This window comes from Mugil cephalus, chromosome 8 (assembly GCF_022458985.1).
Source record: "Mugil cephalus isolate CIBA_MC_2020 chromosome 8, CIBA_Mcephalus_1.1, whole genome shotgun sequence".
In the NCBI taxonomy this organism is placed as follows: Eukaryota; Metazoa; Chordata; class Actinopteri; order Mugiliformes; family Mugilidae; genus Mugil; species Mugil cephalus.
This window is the reverse complement of record NC_061777.1, coordinates 11,296,642-11,315,009: the sequence shown is the minus strand read 5'-3', so window position 1 is coordinate 11,315,009 and position 18,368 is coordinate 11,296,642. Positions and strand designations below refer to the sequence as shown.

The 18,368-nt window shown below is 42.3% G+C and overlaps 1 protein-coding gene across 3 annotated transcripts in view; it reads left to right on the top strand.

Annotated features, from left to right (window-relative positions):
* Positions 1-880: 880 nt before the first annotated feature.
* The window catches only part of grid2 (glutamate receptor, ionotropic, delta 2), a 447,760-nt gene continuing 430,272 nt past the window's right edge, over positions 881-18,368 (top strand). For 2 of the 3 annotated variants that reach the window (XM_047591181.1, XM_047591182.1), the window contains exon 1: positions 881-1,941. In XM_047591181.1, the coding sequence (XP_047447137.1) occupies positions 1,854-1,941 (88 nt within the window). In that variant the 5' untranslated portion in view covers positions 881-1,853. The remainder of the gene's footprint in view (positions 1,942-18,368) is intronic. The other variant, XM_047591180.1, reaches the window with a different exon arrangement.

The following is an 18,368-nucleotide window of genomic DNA, read 5'->3' as shown; positions in this document are numbered from 1 at the left end:
TATAAACATTTAATAATAAATCAGTGACGTCAAAAAGGGGAGTCGGGAGAGCAGCTTTCACAGCGGCGGTATCACTGTCAATTTAATCTCTCATTCCTTGAATGCACACAAAACAAAGGGTCCAGTTGTAGCCTGAGGCTCTTGAGCCCTTCTAATCTCTAATCCAAGGTCTGGGGCAGATTAATAGGAACCCTTGGGATTCCAGGCATTGAGGAGGGCAGTGATGGATAAATGGATGACAGTGGGAAACCCTTCAGTGACGCAATGTCCACTATCATCCAACAACAGGGAAAATAAATGTATCTTACACAGGATGGAGAGATGGATATAATGTATTATGACAGGAAATGGTATCAAGATAGTCCCAGAACTTCTTGTGAATAAACTGAGCAACAGGGAGACTATTACAGCATTCTGCAGGATTCAAACCACACAACAGCAGGATCATGCTGATGGACATAAGTTCTTAAATCAGTTTCCTGTTGATCAACTACTTAGCTCACGTGTTTATGAGTAATGATCAAGTGGCACTCCCATCCTGAGCTCTCGTTGAAGAGGAGCTCGACAGTGGGGTCAGTGGCTACCTAATGTGCCCACGGCAGAGCTAAATTTGGAACATTACCACTCTTTTCATTTATCCTTCTCCCTGTTAGACTCCACTCTGCATCCCCCGCCCTCTCTGATATTCACATTTCATCTCTGTCTTTCACCAAGGTAATTCCAGACAGTAGATGTGCGCCCTGGCTGGCAACTGCTACTGCTCATAGTTTCTGCCTCTTTCTCTCTCTTTTTCTCTCTCTCCTGGGTCTACACTCCTTCCGACCCCCCTCCCACCCCTCTCTCTCTTTCCCTCCCTGTCTCTCTGTCTCTGTCTCTCTCTCTCTCTCCCACACGGACGCAGCATACCTCCTCTTCACAAGCCACCGTGCGTGCTGGGGCTGACGCGAGTACCCGCATACTGAGTGCGGACCGCGGAGTGCTGTTGCACGCATCCTCGATAATTTTTTTCTCCGATAGCCAAGCCTACATTTTTCCCCGTCCTGACGCAGAAAAGAATAGTGGCTTTGGATCCGTCTTTCATAATACGCATAAGCGCCCTCTCCACCCCGGTCTCGCTCTCTCATCTCTACAGGAAGCTACAGACAATTTCGGAATATGGTACCTCTCCGTGGCAAAGCCATGTGACAAGGCTTTTCATCATTTGGTATTTTTCCTCCCACAGCACAAGTCGCAGCTGGGTCCGTCCGTCTGCTGTGGCTTTGGTGAATTTCAAAGAGTGGCCAAGTGAAGGAAAAATAAAAAGCTCCTGGGAGAAATGGAAGTTTTGGCCGTTGGCTTGGTCCGCTGAGGCTGCTGCTGCTGCTGGTGGTTTGGCGATTGGTGCAGGGGGAAACTGCGTCGCCAGGTCTGAAAGGCTGGGGATCTCGGGTCATTATAAACGGACCTGCCTTTCAAGATAACAAGGTTTTCCCTCACGTTATCGAATGGTTACAGATTTATTCCTTTAAATGAGCTGCCACGTCCTCCTGCCCCTCAGCTCCCCTTAACGCGTCGGCGTTTGGATGCGGTTTTGTGTTCTCTGCGGCTCAGCGTCTCTCCGCTCGCCGAGAATATGATTTAATGTTGGGAATTTCAACAGGGTGCCAGTCTATGAGTACCTAGGAATCTCTCCCTCGTTTCACCCACAGTCGAGCATCGCACTATCAAGAGAACGCATCGAGGCAGAGATCACCGGGAATTTCCTTGACCAGATGGACTAAAAAAGAAGCTTCTATTCTCGGGATTTTAACTGTTCGCTCTCACTCGGGGAGCTGTAGTTTTCTCTGGTTTTGGGGGGAAATAATCTGGACATAATGAAAGTTATCTCGGCTATGTTGCTTGTCGCCGTTTTTTGGAGCCAGGAGTGGAAGTCGGCGCTCTCGGATTCAATCATCCACATCGGTAAGTTACTGTGCTTTTTTTTTCTAACCTAATTCGCAGCCACAACGAGGCTCTCTGTGCGTCTCTCAGGAAACAGACGAGAGGGTTCAGCCTTGATATGTGCGCCGCTGCTTAAATCACAGCATTGCTGGCGATGTCTTTGACGCACTGTGGCATCTAGTGGGCTTTTCCTTCTTCTTTCTTTTTTTTTGTCAGCGTGATGTATCTCACTCTATTTTTTACATAAATTCCAATCAAAAATATTTGAAGAATTCTCTTCTTTATGTCACTTGAAAAATGAGAAGTAGAGATCTCTCATGCGTCATATTCTTTCGAATGAACTTCGCGTTAGAGTTGGGAAATTATTGAGCATAAGACGCATGTGTAGGCAGCACTTGCCTTTAAGTGGTCTGTTCTGGGTGGTTAACGTCATCGTTGGACATTTAATCAATAAAGACGGACAATGTCAAGCGTGTGCACTGCGCCTACGGAGTGCAGCGTTTTTCCTTGAATCAGTGTAATGATGTGTGGGCACGGGAGGCGCGAAAAACAGGTGGTTTGGGATGGCATGGCGTTGCCCTGCGTGACAGGAAGGTTATCCTGCATAGCAGATTTTCTGCCTATAGAATTTCCCGTGGCACGCTGGCATTGCCACCTTTCTTCGTGAGCTGCTGCAGTGCCAGGAGTACAAAAAAAAAAAATGCTATGTCCTATAAAGTCTCTTCTGCCTTCCACCACCGCCGGCATAGTGTGGCACTGTTGTGTTGAGTGTGATTCCGACATGAAAGAGCTTTCAGTCGATGTAGGCACCTCCTGCTCCGACTATGGGCTAGAGAGGGAGAGACAGAGAAAGAGAGAGAGAGAGAGAACGTGCCTTGCAGGATGAGATGAGGACGCGAGGTGGTGGTGGGCACACATAATCGTTGCACAGCTCGGTGGCCTCGGATGGGCAATAGACCAGAGAGAGGGAGAGAGAGTGCAGTTTGTAGGCGGGTAAGTGAGAGAGCAAGTGTGCGCACACACACACACAAGCAGAAAGATAAGCACCTGTCCCTGTTGAGCTGTTTTTTGACCGCACTCCATGGTCAAGATCACATCCAGATTTTAACAGACACATTACAAACCATCAGTGTAACCCACCGCATTATGCCGTCAGAGAGCGAGGACTCAGACTAGGCCTGTTTGATCCATTTAGACCCTGGCCAGCTGATTTACAGAGCTGACCCCAGGCCAATTTAGTGGCCACCTGAATGCAATTTGCCTGGAGCTGGATCAGTCTGAGGGCTTTTCTGGGCCGCAGACCAAGCTGATGCTTCAAATCAGACTTACAACAGCAGCATGACCAAATGGCGAAGTTGACAGCGAATGAACATCTTTTAATTAGCAGACAATGGGAAATCAAACCAAAAACTGACTCTGATATGCGAGTTAAACCAATATGATATCTCTTGTTGACAGTGTGACTTTGAACTGATAGTTTCGCCATCTTTTTGTCATTGTTTTACAATATTCATGTGAGGGGTTAGGTAGTGCAGACTGATAGAGTCTGAGCAAAGTCACACATGTGCAGAAGCGCCGTCCTCCATGCAGGGCTGTAGACTGTGGTTCTGGCCCTTCGGGGGTGGCAGTATGATCTGCAGGTTAGACAGATCACTGTGTGACTGGATGCTTTGATCACAGCAGCTCCCTCGTGTACTGCAAGTGTCTCACAGCAAGACCCAGAAACTTTACCTGCTCACTGACTGTAAGTTTCTTTAGATAAGAGTGTTAGCGGTATGACTAAAACCTCTTAAATACGAGACATTTTAGGCTTACTAAGACTAAGACTGGAATCTATGTGCACTTGTCAGCTATGGAAACTGGGTCAAGGTTCTCTGCTTGTAATCCTACTGATGCATATTCTGTATAAGAGATTAAAGCATGTGTGGGAAAAAAAGGCTATATACTAAAATGCTTTCAAAAATATTAATAAAAAATGTTTATTTGTATCCAAATTAAATCAATATTGAATTCAAACCAGTATCAGGTTTTATAGATACATTTACACAACTTGGTGCAGCAGATGACAAACAGATCAAGCTTATTTCAGTTCAAAACTGGAAGATGTCCAGCAGTGCCATCAGCTCAGAACTTCAATTTTGGATTAATCCCCAACAGTGTCACCAGCAAAGCATCCACACACCATCACACCTCCTCCTCAATGCTTCACGCTGGGAACCATGCATGTAGAGACCATCCGTTCACATTTTGGAACCAGAGATCTCAAATTTGGACTCATCGGACCAAAGCACAGATTTCCATTGGTCCATTTCTTGTGTCTCTTGGCCCAAACAAGTCTCTTTTATTCTGTTCACACAGTCTCCTTTGAACAGTTGATGTAGAGACGTGTCTGCTAATAGAACTCTGTGTGGCATTTATCCAGGCTGTAATCTGAGGTGTTGTTAACTTGCAATTTCTGAGGCTGGTGACTCAGATGAACTTATCCTCAGCAGCAGAGGTGACTCTTGGTCTTCCTTTCCCAGGTCGGTCCTCATGTGAGCCAGCTTCGTCGTAGCTTCGTGATTTTTGTGACTGCACTTGGGGACACGTTCAAGTTGTTGCAAATTTCCAGACTGACTGACCGTGATTCCTTAAAGTAATGATGGACTGTCGTTTCTCTTTACTTACCTGATTGGTTCTTGCCATAATATGAATCCTAACAGTTGTCAAATAGGGCTGCCAGCTGTGTAACAACCTGACTTCTGCACAACACAACTGATGGTCCCAACCCCATTAAGAAGGAAAGAAATCCTGCAAATGGACCCTGACAAGGCACATCCGTGAAGTGAAAACCGTTTCAGTGACTACATCATGAAACTCATTGAGAGAAGGACGAAGGTTTGCAGCACTGTCAACAAAGCAAAGGGGGGGCTACTTTAAGGAATCTAAAACATAAAACATTTATAACAGTTATATAACATTCTTTCCTACATAATTCCATATATCTCTCTTCCTATATTTGATGTCGTCAGTATGGATCTACAATAGAGTAGTAAAAATAAAGACAAAACTTGGAATGAAAGGTGCGTCCAAACTTGGGAATGGGAATATATATGTGTTTATGTTAAGTCTCCAGTGTTTTATCTGCAAGCAGTTGAGTTATTTGCACAAAATACTACACATCCAGACGGTACACTCAATAACCAAGATAAACAGATAAAACCCTTAGATAATGTTCAGCGTTTGTGTTATCTGTTTGTCTATACTTTAATAGACATCCGAACATGAAATAAATAAGACTGATGAATGAAATAATAGATAAATGTGTCACAGTGCTCCGTATTAGGACAGTCGGTGGGCCTGGCAGATGTGGAATTTACCGAAGTAGAAGCTCTCAAATCACCTTCAGTGTGCAGCATAATCCATACAAATCTGATTTATCTGCAAGGAGCAAATTTAGTGACATGAAAATCAGAAACTCCAGCTATTCCTCATTGACTCTGTAATGAACAACGAGCCAGTGAGTGTTTCCCAATTAGCAGAACAGACAGTAGGGTCAGTATGTAGTTTATTGGTTGGCTGTAATTATTCCTGGTTAGTTACAGCTCCATTTAAACAGTGTGTTATGGGTGTTGTTGTTGTTGTTTCCCCCTTGCATAAACGTGTGTGTGTGTGTGTGTGTGTGTGAGGACAAAGGATCAGTGTGGGTGCGTTGGCTGGTGTTTTTTCAGTCACTGTGTCTTTTTTCTTCCTTTTCACTCATTCTCTCTACCCACCACTTTATTTCTAATCAATAGTTCATTTCCCTTGTAGCCGCAAGTACTTTGAATCACAACAAAAGGTTATCACCCCCAAAACAATACCTCTCTCCTCTGTCTCTGTCACTCCCTGTCCCTCATACGTCCCTCCTCATCCCCGCCTCTTAAGTAGAGCTCAGGAGCAGCAGATGAACCGCGGCGTGGAGTGGATGTGAGCACGAGGGGAGCTGGTTATGATGCGTTATCACCACTTCCTGTAAACTCTTCTATTGCGAAAGGAAAAAGAAGCGACACTCAGGGGTCAGAATCGAACATTACGCAATTTAAGGAGATAATTTATATCCCTGAAGTTTTTTTTTTTCTCCCCACTCAATCTTACAATGCAGACCTCTCCTGCTCCCTCGCCGTGTATCATATCGACTTACGGCAGCATGAGAATGGGGGGAAAGAAGCACCATGACCAGCAGGCGCATCTCATTGACATGTCAGAAGTAATCCCTCTTTAATCTCTTTGTTGCTGTTAAAGATGGAATGAGGGGAAGGGAGGGGAGAGAGAGACAGGCAGCCAGAGATGTGTAACAAAGGGAGAAAACACGTAAGACAGGAGATGGTGTCGTCATCATTTACCTTTTTAGCCATACAAACAGCATCCTGGGACAGACTGGCCTTTATTTTGGTGATATGACCGGCAGATGTTTCCTTCCTGCTGCGTCCAGGCATTAAATGTGATTGAGCAGCCGAGGAGCCGACGCCGCTGCCTCACCCGTCTCTCCCTTTCTGTCTTTCTTTCTCTGTCTCTCCCCCACTTTCTCTCTCTCTAATGATCAGCATGCAGAGGGAAGGGCAGAGTCCGTTTGCCTCTTGGCCCTCGCTGCGCCGTGTCCTGCATGGCAATGGCTCTTCGCTTTATGCAGGCGGTTCACATGGATCCCTCATGTGTGCGAAATAGAGACGTACAAACAGAAAATCGCATGAGCCGTTGTGTGTGCGCGCTCTTGATTAGTTCCGCACAGAAAGTCCCTGTGATTTATGCAGCCAAATTAAGTCCTCACTTTGGAGTCTCGCTGGTTTTTAGCCATGCAGTGTGTCGGAGTGCATCCACTGGCTCATCACGCATCGCAGATGAGGCAAAGATGCCGGCTTCTTTGCCTCATCTGTGGGCCCGGTTCATTTCGGTTCAGATGATTTATTGTGCATTTTGCTTACTTTTGGTCTTGCTCACACGTACATGGACAAAATACATTTCCTGTATTGTCAATTTCCAAGTGCTTCTTTTTCAAATTGTGAAACACCATTTGAAATAAACAAACTTAGGTTAAAATATGTATAAATTAATATGTAGATGTAATACCAAACAAGTACAGACATATAATTAGCTCTGCCAAAATCAGGAGAAGTATGCATGTTTTCAAAGATGATGCCAAGTGAAGCCCCCCTGCAAAACAGCACACTTTCTTCTCTTGTGCGGAGCTTTTTAAGGTACACGTTGGGTAGGTCGTTCCATGCCTCCAACTTGGAGAAGTTTCAAGTTCAACTAGGCTGACTCAGTGGTGCCGCTATACGAGCTCTGCTGCAGGACTCCCACTTGTCTCTCCCGTGTGTTCTTTATGGAACTCTTTATGGCTGCATGCTTTTGAGCTGTTTTCTGGGTCTGATCAGACAAGTCTCTGATGGTACCATTTGAAGGGTGATTTAGCTTCACAGACTAGTTTCTCCTAGGAGACTGGCATTCAATTCATTCTCACTCATGTGAGACCATTACTTTTTTTGTTGTTTTTTTTTTATGCTTAGTTTTTCAAGGTCACCCTTTTCTTTCACACGCAGTACATGGTACCAGAGCAGAAGATGCTTCCAATTGTGTGTTATTTCGATCTTGTAATATTGTCTAATTGCCCTTCTCTTCTGAACTGGCATGTTGGGCCTAAAATTGAGCCAAAGTGTTTGACATCAGATGAATAACCGAAGTCCATGGTGGTCCTTTTTGTTTCTGCATTAGTTGCCCGATTTATAATGGAATCATGTTCAACGGTGAAACTGCAGTTAACTATAAGAGGCTTCTGTTATCTAGGCTTACAAAATTAAATGTTATGAGGAAATGAGAGATTGATTTAGAGATTATTGGATCTACATTGCGTGCTCATGTGGGGGGTTTTAATCCATTCACTGAGGTGACAGAAAGAGAAGAGTTTCTGTCATATAGTTGGAAGGTACTGAAAGACCCAATGAGAGTGTTTCCAGAATTTGTGGGACGAAGAAATTGGGAGGACTTGTCCTGTTTTTTTTTTTTTTTTTCTTTCACTTCGGTGCTATTCTGGTCCTTTGCTTGGAGGATTTTCTAAACAGCTCAGTGTGTGAATGGCTGTTCCTGTCTGGTTTTGTCTACAAGTTTCACAGCTGTCAACGGCGCTTCCTCTTTAAAACGATCCATTTTTGTTGGTGTGTGTGTGTGTGTGCATGCACACACGTAGTTTAATCTGCAGTTATCCACCAGTTCAGCAGGGTGCAGGCTGGGCTGTGCTGTGCGTATTAAATGCTGCATATCTTTTGAGTTGTATATCTGAGGGCTGACAGATGTGCTAGTCCATGCTGTCTTTGCCTGGGAAGACTTAGCACCTTGTATGCCCGTGTGCTTGAATGCTATTGTTTTACTGTAAGTGAATGTGATTCACAGAGATGTCTGGTTCCTGCATTTTCTGTGGGATTTTTGAGACTGCTGTGTATCCTCTCGTGAAGGAAAGAGACAGACAGCGGCTCTGACGTCTGTAGCCAGTCACTGAGGCAGAACCCTTAACCAGGCCACAGAGACGGAGAGAAAGTGAGAATGTGTGAGTGTGTTTCTGAGCTTGAGGTGGACTGACAGGTAGCTGTGAGAAGAAGTATGATTGCTTGTCTGTGGTTGACTGCAGATGTAGGCGTGGAGAGACGGGCCAGCGCTGCCGAAGGTGCTTCATCTCGCCACATCAGCCAGTGATGCAGGTAGAACACACCAGATGGTCTGGGAAAGACATGTACAACACGGGGCCTTGTTACAGAATGATTGTATTGTGTGTGTATCCAGTCAACACACGCTTGATGTCATCTGAGGACAAGAACCTCTGTTGTTCAAGAGAACAAGTGTCGGCGTGTCTTTGGTGGAGATTGACTTAAATTGCTTCTGCAAGCGCGGGAGCATGCGTGAATATTACACAGACACACACACAAAATACTAAGGGTGTGCTTTGGCTGTGGTTCTGTACAGCATGTTCTGGAAGTGTCTTTCACATTGTTTGTTATATATGCTGAAAGTTTTCCCCTCTGACATGACGGAGGCCTGTTTTAGGAAGTAGTTTGAGCTGAAGTTTTCTTGATAGTGTAAGTAAAACTTGGACTATATACAGAAAAGCCTTCCCATGTTTTCATAAATGGGACATTAGTGACATTAGTTTGCCGATGACATGTCGCTGTAGCTGCATACTGTACACTGAATACATGGTGAGTTGTATTGTCTCAGAGTAGGGGCAGTTTCTACTTTGTCTCACACTGAGCAAATAATCAAGCTATTTATTATTCAGAGACGCACAAATTGCAAACAATTTGAACAAACACAGTAGAGTAATAGCATTTGCATGCAGCGAGTTTGCTTCAGGAGGAGTGCTAACCGTGCAGTCGGCCTGCGTAGTCTTTGTAGAATGCGTGTCATGTTCATATCAGTGGCACGCTCTGTATCAAACAGATACTACATGTGCATGTAACTCCACATACATGTCTGATGTTCACTCTGTATTTCTTCCATTGTTACAGCAGGGTGAATATTTACAGCCGCCTTCTCCTTCCCCGCTCAGTCTCGCATGGTTTTCTTGGTTTTGTTCATCGTCTCCCTGCCGACGCAAATGCTGTTGTAGTCTTCCAGCAATCTGTGCTCCGTCTCACTGGGGCAGAAGGTAGCCTGAATGTGCATAAAATGTGTTTTCCTGTACATACTGCTTTTGTGTGAACATCTCTGTCATGCGTGTTAGAGAGTATGTTCATGCGTTTAAGCAGCGCGCATCTCGAAGGGCTCATTTGCGAGCGCACCTCCGGAGCCCAATGGATGTGTATGGGCATGTGCCAGTGTGGATGAGTGTGCACGTTCATGTGTCTGTGTGCATGTCTGAGTGTGAGTGAGAGCCAGCTTCATTTGCTGGCGGTGACTCTCTCTCATCTGAATTATTTCCTCTACAACAAATCCCGGGCACGAGACTTTTCATAGCACAATAAAACACAGAAAGCATGGCATTGGCAAGTTTGTTCTACGTTGAGCGCACATGCACATAAACTAAAACAAGTGTGCACTTGTGTAGACACGTAAGGGAAATACAGGCAATAGCCTCACACGGTCACAAAAAGTGTGCACACAAACACCCACGGACAACACTTTTAAACCCAAGGACACATCCTTTTATAGTTTTTCCTTGCTTCATTTATTCATAAATTATTCATCGAACGTTGAGAAGTTAGTTGTAGTACAGCCTCTCGCATAAAAGTTCTTTCATGTCTCGGGGTGCTCGGGTTTCATTGGGCTTCTTTGTTTCCACACCATCAACATACATTTTGCTTTCATGTACTCTTCGTATAGTGAGCCAGAAGTAAGTTATTTACAGAGAAATTGGATGTGTATGCGTTTTTAAATGTTGCACAAACCAAAATAAAACGGTGTGTGCCTGTTTCAGCCTTTTCACTGCGAATTTCCGTGCAGCATTTAACTAGGACATGTTGGGTATCCACATCTTAGTTGAGTCTACAACCTGTATTGATTTAATAATAAATGAAACAATAAAAGACTAATTCAAACCACCAGCTTCGCCGAGGACTACGAACATGCATCGTCACTGCAAAACAGTGAATTTCATAAAGAGCTGACTAAGTTGATATTCAAATGTGACATTACTCTGAATAAATGTCACCACTCTTCCTTTGGCTGGGCTTCAACGCTCTCTATTCTCTTCCTCGTGAGACGGCGAATGAGAGCGAAAGTGGAAGTGAGATAATTCTGGTTCTTTTTCTTCTTTCCCTGTACATTTCCAGCTCCCAGTCCTGCCCTTTGCCTGCACCTACCGAAACGTACCTGTTATAAAAACACGTTCGGCACCACGGTTTGAAGGTTACCAAGCATGGCACAACTGCTGAAGAGGCCTTCTAGTGGCTGCTATGACTAACGTGGGTGTGCTTCAGTGGTGTTGCATCACATTTGGTAGATTTGCAGAGAGCTTTTTTTTTTTTAAACAGGTTCACTAGCACTGTTGTTCGTTGTTTGATTTATCAGAACATTCTCTTTGCTGAACTTTTTCAAAATTTACTCTGGTCTACTGATAACTACACTTTTTTTTATTATTATTTGAAAGTTCTCTTATCCATACAGCCCACAGTTGTTCATTTTGGTCCTACAGTTTTGAAGCTTTTATCAAATAAATATTCTGAGTTCTTTCCAAGGTTTCAGAGGTTAAGTTATATTCTTTACCTATGCTGTTTTTTCTCAGTTTCTATAATACACTGCCTCTTTCACTTTGCCCCTCCTCTTTCAACTGATTTCCCTGCCTCCATTCCTCTCCACTCTCCCTTTTATCTCCACACCCCACTTGATGTTTAATATGCTCTCAGTGACTACAGAAATGGGCAACTGAACTGAAAGGTGTTAACCACTTTGCTAATCACTGTCACGGAATTGTAATGCACTGTTTGTTTGTTTGCCTGACACACTTGGCAACACGTCACAAAGCTGCCTACACGTGCCCATCTGGATCGTAGCTTTTCCATTTAGTGTTCCTTTAGGGCCCGAAAAAAGAAAATCAACAAACTGAGTGGGAGCGATCAGTAAGAGCAGATATTTGCATATGTTTTGCATTTTTGCATGCAGAAAACTGGCACATCTGTGTGCAGACACGGAGGAACTCATGATTTATTTTATTTTTTTTTGTTCCTGTCCACATTAATAATTAAAGGCTGTCGCTACTTATGATGGTCACAGTGTTCGGTTGCTGTGGCTGGATGCTTCTGTTAATCTGAATAAATTCTGATTTAATTCGGTTAAATACAAGTGTGAGAGAGGTTAGAGCATAAGAGATGGTGGATTATGCACACCATCTTCCTGTGCAGATGATACTTTTTTTTTTTATTGCACGTCATATACAGCTTAACCCTCTATAGGGCACTCATTGAAATACTTGGAAATTCAAAATTACAACTCTAGAGTGTTATTTACATTTTTACTTTCATGAAATTTTCATGAAGAAAATCAAGATGAATGCAAATGAATTTTCCATATATGGTTCCTTGCCCTTAATTGCTCAACAAATGTAAACATGTATTCACACCATTAGAACATCATCATACACAACATGCACGCATTAGACAACATGAGGCCACTTCTTCGTGGTCAGTGTTCATGCAGAGGTCAATATTGCAGACCATATTTGACCCTAATTTGACCTGAGAATGTTGCCTTGAGAACCACAAGTTTCCAAAGCTCACTGAGAGGCTCCAGGAAGCAGTTTAAAATGTGTTCCCAAGTTACCAAATATGGTTCCTTGCCCCATAAAGGGTTAACCATTTGTGCCTTAGTTGTAGCTGGAGTAGGCTGACTTAAAGACCAAAGCCTCCCTCTTCATCTGTAACCCTTATTGAATGAAACTGACATGCAGAGGTTTCAGATTGGATTATGTCATAGTGAAAAGGAAGATACAAGCATCTCATATGGAGTGACATAAACATACTGGTAAATATCCCAACTGTAACGAAATATTCTTGTTTACGCTGAACCCACAAATTGTGTTGGACACAAATGAACAGACAAATGAACAATACTGCATTTAGGTATAAAAAAATGAATATGTACCGTATGTCAGTCATTCAGGTCATGGTATATCAAAAGAAACAAATCTTACTCAAAAGCAGCTGAACATTTATTTATTTATTTTTTTTTTCAGAGCACCCATTCAAATCATCCATATTAAATAATAATAAGACTTAAGACAAGCCGCGTTATCTTGGTTTTAGCTTTGTTTATTGGATCAAAATATGATTATACTCATTATACAGATTATACTTTCAGGTTCATTGTGACTGTGTCCACAAATCACAGAGTTACAAAAGGTTTGTGAGTACTCCCTTAAATGGACCACATATTGCTGTTACATGTTTACTATAGTCAAGTAATGTGCATCCATGCAGATCAGCACACAGTAGTTTGCATGATCACAGATCCTGGGGCTAAAAAGCTGTCCTACAGAATGATTTACACAGACAGTGCATACAGTGCAAACAATGTTAGGTAATAATAAATATGCTTGACAGACAGTATCAGCAGAGGGCTAGAGTTTGGCCGTGTTGGCCGTTCAAACACTGGTGCGTGTTAAGAATGTGATGGCAGTCTAACTGTATTACTGCAAGCCACACTGTAGGTTTGTGATTTATTTTTTTTCTTCGCACTTCCCAATGTCTGCATAGTGACACATCCCAAAAAGTAGAATCTAATCCAAACCCGCCTCTGAAAGCACCCATATACAAATAAGAAATACTGCTTCAGTGTGGCATCCATCTACCAACTGGCGCCCATATATTGTAACACACACCCATATATTGTAACAACACACACACACGTTCATGTTACCTTTGACCTCATGGGTATAAAATTTTACCACTCCATCATTGCATCCTACTAGAAGTTTGCGTGAAGTCCTTTCAGAATTTGCATATTGACATATTATAATGCTTAAGTTTATACTTGAATCCATACGAACATTCATGCCTGATGTTATAAAAATTCTCTCCAAGGTGGTCCTGAGATATTGTGTTAAAAGGAAAAGCGAGGGCACGCTGTCCTTTGGCTACCAAATTTGAATCAATTAATCCTTCACTCCAAGTGAATCATTGTGCCAAATTGGAAGAAATGACTTGAATGCTTTCCTGAAATATCGCACTCACAAGAAAGGGACAGGAGACCTTCGAAACATAATTCTCCTATCCACGGCTGTCGCCACCGCCAAGTCGTAATCGTGCAGGCCCACTTATTTTACAGCAGTAAGTGTTTTCCCGCTTGCATGGTATTCTGAGTGGCTATATAGCTCTTGTGTGCATTTCATAATAAATCTACAGGTGCTTGTCTCTTAGATGCCTCGGTGTGACACAATTCACAGCCCTGTAATAGCTTACAAATTTGTATCCTCAAGGAGGTCGAATAAAAGCTTCATTGTTATTTACAGCAAAGAATGCCACAGGGATAGGTACCAAGGAGGCTGGCATATTGATTATGGCTGCATTTTCTGTGCTGATTATACACTCACTGTAATAGTAACAGCATCCAGATTAACAGGGTTGAGTGTTATGTTACTGGAGGTAGCTCATGTGAAATATTTGCCGTTGCTTTGTGGGCCTTTAGGGCTGCAAAACAGCATTCATTACATAGTTTTGGCCCTTTCTTCGAGTCAACACTGTGTTTTCTATCTCAGGCGATGACTTTACATATCTATTATTTAGATTCCTCATAGAACAATCACTTGTAACAGTACATTTTAGTGTCATGTGAGTCAGGATATCACTTCATGCATATTTAAAACATGTGCATTAAAATTTAGTGCAAAAAATGTATGTAAAGCTGGATCTGGCAGCAGTCTTTGAAGAAAATCTATTTTTAATGTGTTTTATACATGTTCTACATGTGCTATATGCCACTCTTTGTTCATATTGTTTGAGCTTTAGTATGACAAAAAAAACAAAAAAAACAAACGAGATTTCCGCCGTGATTTCAAACCGAGAACCTCCGACGAAATGTCTTACTTAAAAAGACTGTGCACAGTGGGATCTGTTGTTGAGACGGCATCGTTAGAACCTGTCTGGCCGCGGACAGCCTTCTGGGCTCTCGTTCTCTTACCCCCCCCCCCTTTTTTCTTTTCACTTGTTTTTCCCTGCACTCTACTGTCTTGCGTCTCTCTCCTCTGCACCCCCTCCTTCCCACACATGCACTGTCTTCACTCCAGGCTCTTTAACCGTCTGCTGACCTACAATCAAAGGGAAATTCACATCGCTCTCTCTATTTTTTCTTTTCATCAAGCTTATATTCTTTTGCTCATTCTATTTGGGGCTGTTTTTGTTTTCCTCGGTGCACATCTGAAGCGTGTACTACTATGAGCTTTATAAATGCACACTACTGGAATCTTTCAGGCAGAGCATTCACACAGAAAGCTGAGGAGAGATTGTATGGGAAACCTAGTTATTTCCTCCTCTGAAGCTTTTTATTATGTAGTGTGTGCTGCACAGGACTACATCAATATATACCATCTTCACCACCAGCAATACTCAGTACACATTAATTAATTAATGATGTACTTCAACTAGAAACTGAATTTACCTCGCCTTTGTTTCTGCCAGTGTTGCAGTTCATGACCATTACTTTTGTTATGTTATATCATAGAATTGTGTATAGACCACAGACTGGACAACGTGTCCGAACTCTCTTGCATTAGCCCAACTGACACTATTTCCACAGAGATACGAGTGGTGCCATCTTGAACTTTTGAGCCAGAGTTTGTGCAGTACGGTCTGAGAGTGGAGCCACGTGGAGCCGCGATATTTATGATCTGCCCACACTTCTGCTAGACTCCACTTGTGTTTTTGTTTGGTTAATACTGCACTCTGCTCTGTCTCCACCAGATACAAGGAAATGTTGGATTAACTACCTAACATGATAAAGAAATATCCTTGAAAAAACTTTGAGGTGTATTTTAGTGTTTTAGTTTGGCTCTAGTTCCATCGACCAACATGGAGATGAGGCTTATGACCTTTACTGCAGCCAGCCACCGGGGGAGCTCTACATGCTTTGGCTTTACTTTTGAGGAGCTGTTCCTTTCGTCCATCTTTATACTGTTTGAAGTTGTGCATGGCTGCGGATGTGTGCTTCTGAACTGAGGGCATATTGCAATAAAAGTAAAAGTTTGTTTTGGAGGTGCAACAGATAAATTATTAGACTAGCATCTAAAACATTTTTTTCCCATGTCACTGATGGCAATGATCACAATCGACGTATTGGGCTCCCCTGTATAGAGCACTTCAGGGCAATGACCTGCAAGACGAACACATCAAACCCACATCAAAGAACCATGGGTGTGTCTGTGTGGGGACAGCAAATGGACATCTGTAACGTACGTTCTGCGCTTGCATTGAAGGGAATGACTCTATATATCAGCAGTATTCTGTATTCATCATTCAAAAGTGTAGATCGGAAGAGCCACTATTAGCTAAGAGGCTTGGAAGAACTCTAGTATAGTCTAGTACAGTCAATGGAAGAACTGCAAAACATTGTACAGAGATAGCTTCTCCTTATTTATTCTAGGTCAACAAGTTGTTGTGAAAACGTTACTGAGTTTAAATGTTGATGGACAAATAAGAAGCACCTTCTGTGTTTTTGTTGGGAACGCACACAAAAGTTGTTTCTTTCTCATGCACCATTTTGCTAAGCTGAACAGCCAATCAGAGAAATGTCTCTCACTGACTTGGAGGGAAAATCCCTCAGTGTGTTCCCAATCTTATAGGACTGTAATGTAAGAAGAGATTTGGTCTTTACTTAAACCGCAACAGCTTTTGAAAAGAATCTATACACTTTTAGTGACTTAGGCTTCTTGAAATTCTTTTCTCTCTGATTCAGTCTGTCATTTAAAGTTCTTTAGTCATTTATCGTGCCTGTCTTTCAGTGGGAATATCAATATGGAGCAAATATACTTTTGGAGCAATACTCTTTTTAGGCTTTTCTGTAACTTAACTTTTAGGCTTTTCTGTAACAGTGCATATAAGTGGAATACATTATAATATATATAATAATTAGATGGTAATATTAAATGATTTTTGACACATTTGCATCATATTAAACTAAGTGGGTTTGTTTGCTTGGATTTTTATTCCGTTAAAGTTCTCTGATATTTTTTGACTAACTTGTCCTCTCACAGCATTAACAGCTCCGATTTCAGAATGGCACTCCATTTTGCTGTCATTTTCAGCAGCTGTCGCTGTGACATGCACCGAGAAGTAAAATCTATAGTAATGCGATCAAAAGAATGTTTTGTGTAAGATTTATACTCCATAGTTGTAACGCTGAGTTATTTATTGAGTTTGCTTCCTCAGCAAGCAACAACAAACACGGAACATACAAAGGGATTTTATAAGTTAGTAGACGGGTTTGGTTGTGGTGACATAATTTTCTTCTCTTGTTTATATCTTTGAGGGCTGTAATACTGGTGTTATTAATCTCCATCATCAAAGACATGTTATGACTGGCCGCATTAAACAAGATACATTTCTAGAGTTGCGTCTCAGTTTGTGTTAACCCAGCTAATGTTGGCTGACAAAGCTGCAAGAGTGAAATATGAGAAGATTTGTTCTCTCTGTTTGTCTTGCTGAGGAGTGTGCATGTCTTTCAGCTCCATGTTTATGCTCTGATTAGTCCCTTTGTCTTCGTCACTGTGGTACCAGCTTGACTCAGTCTCTCTGTTTAATGTAGCATCCAGATACAGAGAGGATGGGGTTGACAAACAAGAAACGGCTTAATGAGCACGGAATGGAGAAGAGCTCATTGAAAGGACATTGAAACTATCGTATTATTTATTACTTTAGTTTCTTGAATAGTTACCACACATTTTTTTTTCTCTTGATCTATTAAAGGTTAGGTCATTTTGTTTCATTGCCCTCACATTACCTCCAATCAATATTTAACTAGTGCAGAAACATTTAATCATGTGTATTATTCTGGTTATTTATCGTACGAGTTCGCCTTCCTCCAGCTCATCTTTGTTTGTTTGTGTTTGTGCCTCAATAAAAGGAGCGGTAATAGGATTCTGTGTTAAGTGTAACCTTCACTGTATTTTCGTAACTTCAGGGAAAGCTGTGTACTGCAGGCAGTGTGTCCACACTACACGCGCCCAGTAAAAGCAGCTCTTATGCAACTGAATTTATGGCACTGTAATGTAAGTCATAGGGGACTGTCTGGATGAGTAGACTTCTGAGTGTCTTTATTTTGCTCTTGACCCTTCAAAGCACAACGAAGCGAGAGAGCGTGTATGCTTGCTTTACCTTTGTTATTTATAACCATTATTCACTTGACTGAAAATATCGCTTTGCGGTATTAAATAAAAATAATTAGAACTGGGTACTGGTAATCCTTATGCAAATGTCTTATTCAATTACACTATGGTCCTGAGCATAATGTCTTGTAGCTAAATCTTAAAAAGTTAAGCTGAAAATCCTCTTTAGTCTGAAGGTCCCAGCTCTAATCGTCAGGATATTGTTGTTTTTGGTCCTATTAATTCCACCGATTTCCGGGTGACCTGTGTGTTTGTGCGTGCAGGAGAGAATATGAGTGGGCGTTCTTTTTAGCTGGTGTGCGTGCATATCAATGCTTTGTGTGGAAGCGCTACTCCGATTTGTGTTTCATTCCCAAATCGTCCGTTACTGTCCCAAAAAAACTACAGCGCACGCTATTGCACGCGCACGGACAAACTCACTCACTCACATATACTCGCATTTAAGGGAGTTAGCAGAGCTTAAAACTGGGCATGCACAGTAGGACAATGCTGTAATTCAGGAAAAGGTTTAGTGGTGAGAGGGAGAGCACAAGAGGATTAGTATGTATCGAGGCTACAAGGCAGCTACAAGGAGTCAAAAGTCCAGATACAGAATTAAAGTGGAATTAACTTCAGACAACAAAACAGA